This window comes from Globicephala melas, chromosome 6 (genome assembly GCF_963455315.2).
Source record: "Globicephala melas chromosome 6, mGloMel1.2, whole genome shotgun sequence".
NCBI lineage: Eukaryota > Metazoa > Chordata > Mammalia > Artiodactyla > Delphinidae > Globicephala > Globicephala melas.
In genome coordinates this window covers 13,921,062-13,933,941 of record NC_083319.1, presented here as the reverse complement: position 1 = coordinate 13,933,941, position 12,880 = coordinate 13,921,062, and the positions used below count along the sequence as shown (strand labels likewise).

Here is a 12,880-nt window from a genome sequence, read left to right as displayed (position 1 = left end):
AGTGAATAATTTTAAAAGTAGAATTGTATATATACTATTCTAAGACTTCTTTTGTTATTATTTGAGAAATAGTCTTATGTTTCTTCAAATAGAAAATATAATGATCAATAAACTATTAAATTTGTACTAGCAGAAGAGGTAGAAAGACTGGAAAGAGACCTGGAGAAGAAGGTGATGGAAACTGAAGAGCTTAAAAGCAAACAAACAAGGTTCCTCGAGGAAATTAAAAATCAAGATAAGTTGAACAAATCATTAAAAGAGGAGGCCATGTTACAAAAACAGAGCTGTGAGGAGCTAGAGAGTAACCTAAACACGAAAAATGAACTGGTAAGTCCGTATTTTACATTGCCTTGACTATATTCTCTTGAAATAGAAAATTCTTTGTTCTTAGGTCTAAAAACACAGCTTCCTGACTATAAAATGGGGAAGATGTGGTTTAACAGAAATATGTGCAACTGGTTTGACAGGTTGTAGTTGACTGCACACTCTATGGTATGGTTGCCCAAAAGATGCATACTGTCTTGAGCTGTGTTATGTGAAAGTATGATATCCAGAACAAATGAGGAAGATGAAGCCCCACACCGTGGGGAGTTGGTCAGACTGCCCTTAGATGTCTGTATTTTTTTAAACAACAACACCGTTGGTGAGGCTGTACGTTGGCAAAAACTTTTAGAAAGCAATTTGGCAAAATTATCCAAATTTAAATGGATGTACCCTATGTCCTGTATATTGGAAATATTGTATATAATATTTATATTATTTATTGGTTATTCTGTAAGTTATAGTATAATATAATATATATTTCTAATAATATAGTCTGTAGAAATGGTACAAGAATGTATAAAGAGATATATGTAGATACATGTGTGTATGTATATAAATATACATATACACATATATATACAAGGACATTGACTACATTATTGTCTATATTAACAAAATATTGAGAATAACTAAAATGTCCCTCAGTAGATATCCATGTGGTAGAATAATAGTGTTCTTATCAAAGGAAGGCAGAGCTGTATATCCTCATATGGAAAGACGTCTAACATATATTGCTATATGAAAAAAAGCAAGCTGTATATCAAGTATGGTCCTATATATAAAGGAAGTATATAATAGTATAAGTATGTGTAAGTCAAATGGTAGAATGTATACCAAATTCTTGACAGCAGTTATTTTAGGGGAGTAGAATCATAGAGCACTTTCAAATTGCCATATATGCATATCTTTAATGTTTAAATTTTAAATAATTTGGCTTTATGGTTAAAATAGGTAGAAAAGATATCTTAAAAGAGAAAGATTTAGACAGACTAGATAGCATATCTTCAGAAGGTACCTGACCCAGCGGCTTCAAAGGTCTTGAGACCATGTCTGAGAAGTGGCCAAAGCAACAGGGGTGTCCAGGCTGGAGAAGAGGAGACCCAGTGAGCTGTGACAATTGCTTTCAGATAGTCAAAGGACTGTTTCATGGAAGAGGGACTGGAGTTATTGATGAAGGTACCAAGAGTTAAAATTAAGAAATGGCAAAAAGAATTATAGGAAAACAGTTTTTCATTTAGTAATGAAGAAGAAATCTATATAATAGCTGTCTTGAGATAAAATGTGATAACTCTGGAATGTGTGTGCTATCACTGAAACAGGCCATGTGCTCAGGGTTTAGGGAAAAGATAAAAAAAAACATTGGTCAGGGAGATGGACTAAATCACCCTAAAAGCCCTTTTCAACCTTGATAATTTGATTCTGTAAAATTATTAGTCTACTTTCCTTGAAGAAAAAAATAGCTATTGGTACTCTCTTTTTCTTTTGACAGTTCTTTTTCTGATCTCTGTGCATAACTTAGAGAATTGTATTTCTCATATAATTAGCAGAATCCTTGATACAGTTATCTTTTTTTTTTGCATCCCCCTTTCAAGATTGGCATTCTGGCTTAGTTACTTGATTTATTGACAAGAATTCTGCCTAAGCACTTACATTTTTAAGCAAGAAAAAAAAGCGTTCCCTCCTCTGTATAGAGAGGGAAATTGTTACTTGAAATCCAAATACTACTTAATTACCTCTTTCTTGAGCTCTTCTTTGTCAGGGGGACATGATAAAAGACAGGGCCGCTTTCCCAGCTCTGTTAGTCAAACATTCGGAGCATTTGTGGCTTCCTTCATATGCCTCTTATTTGAAGGTAGTTTTCAAATATGTCTGCTGTATTCTGAAGGCATATTATATATGATGTTAATAAACCAGTGATTATCAATGGTCTTATAATATGCATAGATCTTTTGCACTCCATTCCATAAGAGTGGAATGATGAGTAATTAAATCATTGAAGACATATTACAATCAGTTTTATTTTAGCAGTGAACTCTTTGTGCCATCACTTAACAGTTGTATTTTAAATACAAAAATAAAACAGTACTTAAAATAAGCACAGTACTTACTTTGGTATCACTTGATATTTGTGAACATTTAATAAATTTTCCTGAGTTATTGATCTTTTTCATAGTGTAGAATTCATCTTGTATTATTAAGACAAAAAAAATTATGATTTCCATATGCTGACTCCCTGGTGCACGTTAAGTCAACCCATTGAAAATCATGGCAAAATATTTTATTTTATATTTGTGTGCTATCCCAAAATTATGGATTATTATAGTTGTCTAGTTTTCTCTTTTGTTCGTTTATTATGTTGATATGTTTATGCTGTAAATAAATGTTTTGTAAATTGTCAACAGTTTTTGTTCGTTTTTTTTCCTGTAATTGTTTTCAGTTAGAAGACAGACTGTGCTCTTTTTGAGTCATTATGTTACTTTTATCATTAACTATTTAAAAACACTTTATATACAAAGTTACTATATGTTTATTATAACAAATTCAGACAACACAAATGTATACACTAGAAAATGAAGGTTTCACTCTTCCCCTGCCACATTCCTTGGAGGTTAATATGTATCCTTTTTGTTTTCTATGCTTCTACAATATATATATAATTACATAGTGTATATGTAATTATATATATTTTTGAATGTTTTGTGATTTAAAAAAATTTTACTATATATTTTTAAAAATTCTACCATCTTATTTTTTACAAAACAGTATATCATTGGACAGCTGTCCAAGTTAAAAAAATACATACACGTGTATATATGTGCACACATATATACACACACACATAAATTCTTTTCAAAGTGTATATTGTGTTCCACTATATGGATTTTCCATGATTTATTTAATCTTCTCTTATTGATGAATATTTAAGTTGCTTCCACTTTTTTGTTATTAGAAACAATACTATAGAGAAAATCTTTATATATATATATACCTTACGCGTTCATACTAGTACTTCCTTAGCATAATCACTGTAAGTTTTAAATTTTGATAGCTATTAATGTTACCCCTCAAAAAGCTTATAACTGCTTCACACTTCTATAGCAGTGGGTGAAAGAGCCCACCCCCACTTGATAGTATTATTTTGAACTTGTAAATAGGATAGAAAAAAATGGAATCTCATTGCTTTAATTTCGCATTTCTTTAGGTATTGGAGAGCTGAGTACTGCATATGTATTTCTTAGCTATTTTGTATTCTTCAAATTCATATTCTTTTGCCAGTTCTTTTATTATTCCAAAGGACTATTCTATGTTAAAAAAAAAAAATTCTGTGTCTTATTCCAAGAGACTACATTTGAAAAACATTTTCCATTATCTTATGCAGAATATCTGGTGATAATATCACCTATAGTTGTATAATGTTTTCTAGTTTCATATAATAATTCCTCATATAGTAAGTCAATTAACTTATAAATGAAGCATTGTAACATTGAAGGAAAACTTCTGGTGGCCATTTAACCTGTAGTAGTCCCCCTCTCCTGCCACCAACAAATGTTAACTTTAATATTAATGTTACTCATTGTCTTTTTGCAAGTTATTTAAACTCCTGTACTTGTTTCCTCATTTTTAAAATGAGGATGATTTACCTGTCCTGCCAGCCCCACAGAGTTGTGAGGACTAAGTGAGGTTATGAATATGAAAATGATTTGAAATGAATCAAGCTAAGTAATGGAAGGTGGTAAATATAAAACTCCATTAGAATGATGATAAAATGTGTCCATGTGAGAATAATGCAGGTATTAATAACCATATCTTCCTAAGGTAAGTTGTCAGTAAAGAGCAGCTTATGTTGTTATAGCCTCACTCTCTAGAATTCTCCAGGTGATGGTATCTGTTTGCTTCTTTCTCCTTTTAGCCCTTGTTTTGGTTTCTTGCAGACCCTTTTCTGCTGATTCTTTATTCTTCCTTAAAGGTAGTTTGTTCAGGACTGAATTGTATACTATGTTTTTCATGGTTTGCATGAAAACTTGTATTAATATCCTTATGTACATTTTAAGTTTTGAAACTGGCTTGCCTTTTGAGAAATGTGCTTGTGTGTATGTATAATTTTTTTTAATGATTGTTTACATAGGAGAGTGAATTTGAATGTGGGGGAAAGAATTTGTATCATTTTTCCTATTGGTAAATATGTTAACTGCAGTCAGCTCTTGATTATCCACAGCTAATACTTTCCCGGGCTTTGACTCCCACTTTGCTCCCATTTATGCATTTCTTCAAAGGACATTTATTGAATGCTTACTATATGCTAAGCCTACTGCTGTAAAAGACACAAAAGTACTTTAAGGTGCACAGAGTATTCATTATTAAAGTTGAGCCTTGAACAACACAGGGGTTAGTCCACGTATAACTTATAGTTGGTCCTCAATATCCTTAGTTCCTCAGCATCCACAGATTCAAACAACCACCGTCTAGTACTATAGTATTTACTATTGAAATGTATGTGTAAGTGAACCTGCTCAGTTCGAACCGACATTGTTCAAGGGTCAACTGTATTTGCCTGTGGAGACCAGTCCCTATAGCCTCCACCGTTCAGTCACATTTGCCTTTGTTTGTCTCCACTGCCACTGATCTTTAGGGAGAGAAGCGCAAGATTAGTTGACATTGTTGGTTGTGAGTTGCCTTCTAGGGACTCAGGGACTTGTGAGCATTCAGTGAAAGCATCAATGTGGGTAATGTGCTTGACACCCTGCAGCAGGACATCGAAGGCAGTGTAGTATAATAGAGTGTCGGATTTGAAATCGGGAAACTTGGAACTGAACTCTGCCTCTTCCACTGCCAGCTGTGCAATTGGACAAGTTATTTAACCTCTCTGTACAGCTTTTATCATCTCATAGGGTAGTTGTGAAGATTCAGTGAGATGGCATATGTCAAATGCTTAGCATGGTGTCTGGCATACAGTGAGTACTCAGTCAGAATTACCTGTTATCCAGGTTAGCCTTACTTCCACTCAGTTGGATAATCAGGAGGTGACTGAAAGCTAAATCACGCACGACTTTGATTTCACGGGCCTTGTAAAATGTTCATGTTCGTTTATGTTTTATTTTCTTCAGCTTGCATTTTTATATTAAAGAAGTGTTTCTGCATGCCTTTTTTTGTCTGGTATCTACTGTCAGATGCTGGGGGGAATGAAAAAGCAGAAATCACTTAGTGGACCTTTGAAATGAACTCAAGGATTGCTTTAGTAGAAAGGGGACTGGTACTGGTAGTTAATAAAATATTTAACTTCTGCCACTAATCTAATGATGTAACTTTTGACAAGTCAGTTCACCAATCTGGGACTCAGTTTCTTTATTTATAAATTCAGAGGGTTAGATTAGATGATTTTTCTTCTAGCTCCTACAATTTCTAAGAATAACTGAAAAGTTGTAATTACAGTAGGATTACTTTATTAAAAATTTAATATCCTATATTTGGATCTGATTGAGCTTATTCACATCCCTTATCCTCCATTACAAAGAATAATGTTCTGAACACTTAAAACTGAGATGCCATTAGCCAAAATACTACAGCAACATCAGTACAACAATTAAAACCAATCTCCTATTTTCATCCTTCTCGCTCCTTCTAATTTCTTAGTAAATGTCAAATATTATTTCTATCCATGATTTGAAACTATCATGAGTCAGTTAAATAAATTAGTACCAGTTATTGGGAAATCAGGAAGCAGGTACTTAGTAGACTAGTTACTTAAAAATAATTGATACAGAGTTATTTTCATGTTTGGATAAGGCAAATTTAAATGATTTTTAAAACTTTTACTCATTGTATCCTGAAATAACATATAAACTTCAAAGGTCTTTTATGTGATCTCTTATGAAATGATAATTTTGTATTTCATTCTTTGTAATATTTTAGAATTAAGATAAAATGCTCTTAATGTTATTCTATTTGCTGTGAGATTTTAAAAAATCTAATTATCAGTTATAATTAGAGCTTGCCACACCACTGTACCTTTATACTAACTTACTGAATCTATGTGTTGTTTCATATCAAATTGGGCCAATAGCTAAGGCAGAAGACCATGGAACTAACTCGAGCATGTCAGAAACAGTATGAACTGGAACAGGAATTGGCTTTTTATAAAATTGATGCTAAATTTGAGCCACTGAATTATTATCCATCAGAGGTGAGTTATTTTGATTTTGTAGTAATCCACAGTTAAAGCCAGCATAGAATGGGGCAGGGGAGGGCAGGGTGGTGGAGATGTTCAAATGATTTTATCAATAACCACTCCATGTTTTTCTTAAGATACCAGCAGAGTATTTTGGTTGAATCTGTGAATTATTTGGCTCAGTGAGGTAGAGCAGTGTCCAAAAGAGGTTAAAAGCCCCAAGAGGATATTTGCCCACATCCATATTCGTAACCATAAGCAGCCCTTCTAATCCTGTTACCTCACTCAAGAGTGTGGTTGATCAGCTTCCTTAAATCCAAACCTCCAGGAAAAGTGCACTGCCTGCTTCAGTGACCATGGAATAGACATCTCCCTACATTGTTTTTTCAATAATCAGTGGGTTCACTATTAGTCAACCATTATTTGTACAAATACCATAAATGCCACTGCAACAGGGAACTGTTTAACTTCCAAGCTCCAGTCAGTATCATATAAAATAATATATGATAATAAAATGTCATATCAAATATGATTTAGTAAAAATTTAGTATTTAGTAAATACTAAATTTTTATGAAAAATTATTTTAGTAAAAATTCAACATTTAAAATTTATTAGACTGATATTTTACTTATATATCAGCCAAGAAACCAAAATAAAACATGTAGATTTCTGATCTGAGAGATACAGCAGTGCTAAAAACAACAACAAAAACCACATAACTGTAGGCACTTTCTTAGTCAATCCAGCTCACTGTTTGGGGATAGGAGGAGTAATCCTTTTGAGACCATTTTTTGTTCTAGTTCCTTTTTAGTATATTAAGAATAAGATAAAAGAATTACATATTTTTTTAAACTTCTATGTGTGTAGGATTACTATTTAGGCAATTCTGTGATATATTCTTCATTAATAAAATGAATAATGTCACTCGACTGCATAGCAGTTACTTATTAAGTCATAAGATTTATTTATTTTGTTTTTAGTATGTTGACATTGATAAAGCCCCAGACGAAAGCCCTTACATTGGCAAATCCAGATACAAGAGAAATATGTTTGCCACAGAGAGTTATATTACCGATAATGCCCAGCTAGTAGAGATCAAGAGGATGGATCCAGATGAAGGGGAACAACTTAGAAATGAACATGTGAACTTGAGAGCCCATACGCCACTGGACACACGACTGGAAGACAAAGAAAACAAAATAAGTGCAGGTTAAAAAAAGTTACTTTAAATTCTTTAAAAATACAAAAGAATTGAATATATAAGCAAATTTTGTTTTTTAATTCTTCTAGTTAAACATGCTGAAGTTATTTATTATATTGTTGTTTACATGAGACATCTAAAACAAAAGCAGTGATTCATTGAGCAGATTATTTTTTAATGATTCCTGTTATGAAGAATGGGGTTTTTGACCGTTATTTGATAGCAGCATGTCCAGGGGCTCCAAGAATGCTTAAATTTCATCCTGCCAACAGGTGCTCCTCACCATTGGACTTACACATTCAAAGACATAATTAGTAATAATTGAAGCAAGTAAAGTTATTGATTCCTATACATGTCGCCAAAACCTAAAGTAGTGCTTTGGATAAACTGGATCAGTGCACTCTCCTTAGGCTTAGGCCTAAGGCTGGCCTCTGACTCTTCTTGACCTGCCCCACACTCCACTTCGTCAACTGCACCCCGCCCTCAGCCATCTAATTCAAGGAATCTTATCACTTCCTGGCAAGTCACAAAGAGGAAGAAATCAATCCAAGGGGACACTTAGAGACCTTCCAAATGGCAAACTTTGGACCCACTTCCTCACTTAGCTGTATGCATATGGCGGAAGGAGAAAGCAGACCTGAGTTCATTCATCTCACTAGTAATCATGACCCATTGTGGGGATCTCAAGCAATGAGATTAGTAGCCCATCTTCCCTTGGTTGGCAGCTAAATGGAATACATGGAAGGCCAATAGCGGTTGACTTGGAGAGGGGAGAAAAGAGGCCGAATTGTCCGTGCCTGCGTAAACTATATGCAAGGCTCTGGAAGGGGAAAGCGAAACTAAATCACACCAGCCTCAAGTTTTATAGGAGGCAGGGAGGGAGAAAGAAATCAGGAATTTGAGGTGGAAAGTCACTGATTTGGGATTACCAAATCAGTAGTGAATTTCTTGATATTGAATCCCATCATAAAGCATTTGTCTCTAACACAGGTTTTTGTTTAATACTCTAAACCTAATTATAACTTGGTGACATGTAAGCACATATTTACAAATAAAATCCTTATTCTTTCAAAAGAGTTCTTTAATGTTGGGAGTATCAAGCAGAGCCCCTTTTATGTTAGGATTTTACAAATAAATGGATCAATTATAGCTCTATGGCATATCATGAAACTATTCTAGAGATTAACTAATAGAGAGGAAAACAATCATAAGAAATTACTTTTTTTTTTATTCCTGTGTTGTATAATTGCAGAATTTAATTGGAGGAAGTTATTGCTAAGAAAAAGGTAGAAATTTGAGAATTCAAGATTTTTCTTGTGTGCCTGTGTGCATGGTTTTTAAATTTGCAGCACAAGCTCGACTATCAGAACTGCATGATGAAATAGAAAAGGCAGAACAACAAATTTTAAGAGCTACTGAAGAATTTAAACAACTGGAAGAAGCTGTACAACTTAAAAAAGTAAGTAAAAGTAAAGCTGCATTGCTAAGAGAAAATGCCAAAAATGAAATGTGTTTCCCTCTTCATAACCGTGTAAAAAAATCTTTATATCAGTGCTGCCTAATTAATTACGGAATAACAAATTTCAGAGTCAGATATGGTTCTAGCGTTTTCCAATTTCATTTCCTTCCATTCAGGATGACATCCTATTAGCATTTAATAGAGTGTATAGATACACATTACTTAACCATTTATGTAAAAAGATATATTCAGTCTACTGTATTATGAAAGTGTCCAATTTATCCAGGGAAGCTGCTTCCTAATATATCTCTCCTAATTTAATTAAGCACTCGCCACCTTTAAGATCCTGGAACCTAGATTAAGAGCCAGAAAACACCTCTACAATGAACATTATTAAACATGAGTAGCAAAAATATAAATGATATAAAATATGGTATACATAAAGATGATGTCATGAAGAAGCAAGCAGCTCAAACCCATGATGTAGTTGCATAGGGAGAAAGTTCAAAAAAGGAAGTATTTTGACATTTTAGTTTTTAAGTAAGTAAAAGGTTTTAGTTATTTGCAAATTTTAAAAATCAGTATTTGAAAATTGTGATGGTAATGTATTCATACCATAGTAGGAAGAAAAGAAGGTGAAGTCCAAATTATATATTCTTTTAAAAAGATAACCCTGTGTCATTAGTTTCAAATTATTTAGTAACTAGAAATTGATTCAAGTTTATGTGGCAGTTGCTGACTGAGCTGGGCCCTGAGTAATGAAAAAAACGGATGTGTTCCTCTCTCTTGGGCAGGAAGTAGGCAAAAAATAAGTAAAAATAAGTTTAAAAGAAATGTATAGTTAAACAACATAAGTTCTAGGGGGGAAAGAAAATTAGGAGAGACAGTAAAGAGGATGTAGATTGCTGCAACCCACAAAGGCCTCACTGAGGAAGTGACATTTAGGCTGAGACCCAAAGGATGAAAAAGAGCCAGTAAGGCAGAATTAAGGGCAAGCATATTCCAGGCAGAGGTGACAGTGTGTGCAAAAGACTTCAGACTAAAGATTCCTCTGCAGGATGAGGGAGAGTATAGTGGAAGATGAGGTTAAAGCTCATGCCAGGCATCATAGGCCATTTTAAGGGGTTTGAATTTTATTCTGAATGTAATGGGAAACCTTTGAAGGACTTTAGGTGGTAGCATGGCTGATCCTATTTGTATTTTTATAAGGTCACTCTGGCTACTTGATGAGAGTGAAATGGGTTGAGAGAGATGGAAAAAATGGAGATGTGTATATCGGTTAGGAGGCTGTTGTTTAGTACAGGCAAGACATGATAATGGCTTGGACTACAAAGGTGATGGTGGACATGGAGAGAAAGAAGACTAGGTAAAATCTGGCAGTAGAATAGACAGGACTTAAAGATGGATTGAAAATGGGAGATGAGGTGGATGGAGCTATTAAGAATGATTTTAATAATTAAATAAGAATGTTTTATAACAGTACTGGCGAAAGCTTTATATAGATAAATTGGTAGAAGTAAATAATGTACATAATTTTTAAGTAAATGGATGCTTACAAAATGTGCTTGGAAAAAATAGTTATTTTAAATGAGTAAGTATAATATAGCCTAAATTTTTCATTACATTGTCAGTTGGCTTGATATTCTAATACAAGGGTAAGTGCTATATAAAGTCAGCTACCATTAATACTATGGTTATTATTAATAATAATTTATAAATTATTTATACTAATATGACAACTTCATTTCTACTGCTATTGTTTTCATAAGCTTTTATAAAATAAAATTTTCTTACATATAATAGGGATAAAAGTATAAGATATGAATGGAGTGCCTAGGTATCTCCTGCATTTTACTTTTATTATTAAAAAAAACCTGATAGAGCATGGAATACCTTTTTAAATTGTACTAGTTGTTTTCTGTAAATCTGTAAATCAGTGTTGCTGTCCTCTGTTAATTGTATGTTGGGGTGGGGGGGGAATTAGATTTCAGAAGCGGAGAAAGACTTTCTTTACAGGCAGTTGAGTGGTAGGATACAACTTCTAAATAAATTACGCCAAGAAGCTCTGGATCTAGAAATGCAGATGGAAAAGCAAAGAGGAGAAATTGCTGAAAAGCAGAAGGAGATCAAGGACCTGCAAATAGGTATTGATAGTCTGGATTCCAAAGACCCAAAACATGTAAGTAAATGAAGAGATCTTTGGCTTGTTCTATGGGGATGAGCATATCATTCTTTCTGGGTATTATGTCTCATCGTTTTTAGCCTCAGAGTCCTTTCTGAAAATCTTTTAGTTTGATGCACAAATCTGAGCAATACATATGTTTATATGTGTGTATATATAATATGAGTGTATGTATGTGTATTATATATATATACATATGTGTGTATATACATACACACACACACATATATATGAAGTGTGTGTGTGTGTTTAAAACAAAACAACCTAGGGCTTGATGGAGGTAGTAGCTTTCAGTAGAACAATTGATGAATGATATACATTTTTTTTTTAAGTAATTGAATTTCATTATATTTCAAATCAAGAGTAACCTGCTCTAAGGTGCTCTCCAAACCTCTTACTCTTTCTCTCTCCTTGTTTTATTTTCTTCTTTCTTAACAGCAAGGTTGCAAGATGGGAGAGCTGAGGGCGTTCGGAGTCCTTTTTCTACCTCTTCTTTAATCCTTTATGCAAATATTCCACTAAAGCTATTTGTTGTTTCATATTGTTTTGTTTTGTCCTTAAAAAGAAAACATTTCTCTAGAGTATGTCTTCCTAAAATGTGGCCAGAGGTGGTCAGGTGGCTGGATGATGGAGTTAGGTTCTTGTCTCTTTCTGTCTCTACTGTGAAAAGTCTTACTAATGGTTTATATTTTAGCCAATATTTGTAAAATAGAAGTAAGAATATTTCCTGCATATTTTACTGGTATACTTTGAATAATAAGGTTATTTAAAAAAAAACTTTAAAATCTCTGGATTATGAGAAACCATAGAATTTAACATGGTAAAGACAATGCACTATAATTGCTTTATGTACTTGACAAGTTATTTAGTTATCCCTTTAAGCATTTTAGTAAAATATCATAGATATTTTTTGGAGGCCAGCTAATTTTGACAAAGGGTGACCATATCATCACAGACATAAGGTCTTTTATAACAAAAGCCTAAGACTTAGTATTAAAATTGAAACCAGGGCTTCTCTGGTGGCACAGTGGTTGAGAGTCCGCCTGCCGATGCAGGGGACCCGGGTTCGTGCCCTGGTCCGGGAAGATACCACATGCCGCGGAGCGGCTGGGCCCGTGAGCCATGGCCGCTGGGCCTGCACGTCCGGAGCCTGTGCTGCGCAATGGGAGAGGCCACAGCAGTGAGAGGCCTGCGTACCGCAAAAAAAAAAAAAAGAAACCAAAAGTAGTCTTGATTATCTTGAAGAATTTTCATTACATGAAAAATTAGAGATTTTAAATAATATATAATGTGGTCTGTGATATCTTCCTGTATCATATTTATTTGTTCAGAAGTCTACCACCCCATGTAAGGCCCCTGAGGACAGGAACTGAATCCCCAGGGGCCAGTGCTATGTTTATGAATGCTTGCATTAAGGAAAGTAGGGAAGAACTGGCCTATAGGCACTACCCAAAGCTCCTTTACTCCCTCTTGTAGTTCTGTGATCTATGAGTGTAATCAGAACCTAGATTGTCTGTTTGCTTTCAACTTAGGACTGTGATAGTCTT

At 34.1% G+C, this 12,880-nt stretch overlaps 1 protein-coding gene across 11 annotated transcripts in view; it reads left to right on the top strand.

Annotated features, from left to right (window-relative positions):
- Positions 1-12,880, top strand: part of CNTRL (centriolin) — an 84,607-nt gene that overhangs the window by 21,997 nt on the left and 49,730 nt on the right. For 6 of the 11 annotated variants that reach the window (XM_060300540.2, XM_060300542.2, XM_060300538.2 and 3 more), the window contains exons 7-12: positions 131-327; positions 4,235-4,291; positions 6,386-6,505; positions 7,472-7,700; positions 9,042-9,151; positions 11,136-11,330. In XM_060300540.2, the coding sequence (XP_060156523.1) occupies positions 131-327; positions 4,235-4,291; positions 6,386-6,505; positions 7,472-7,700; positions 9,042-9,151; positions 11,136-11,330 (908 nt within the window). The remainder of the gene's footprint in view (positions 1-130; positions 328-4,234; positions 4,292-6,385; positions 6,506-7,471; positions 7,701-9,041; positions 9,152-11,135; positions 11,331-12,880) is intronic. The other 5 variants (XM_060300539.2, XM_060300536.2, XM_030858815.3 and 2 more) reach the window with 3 other exon arrangements.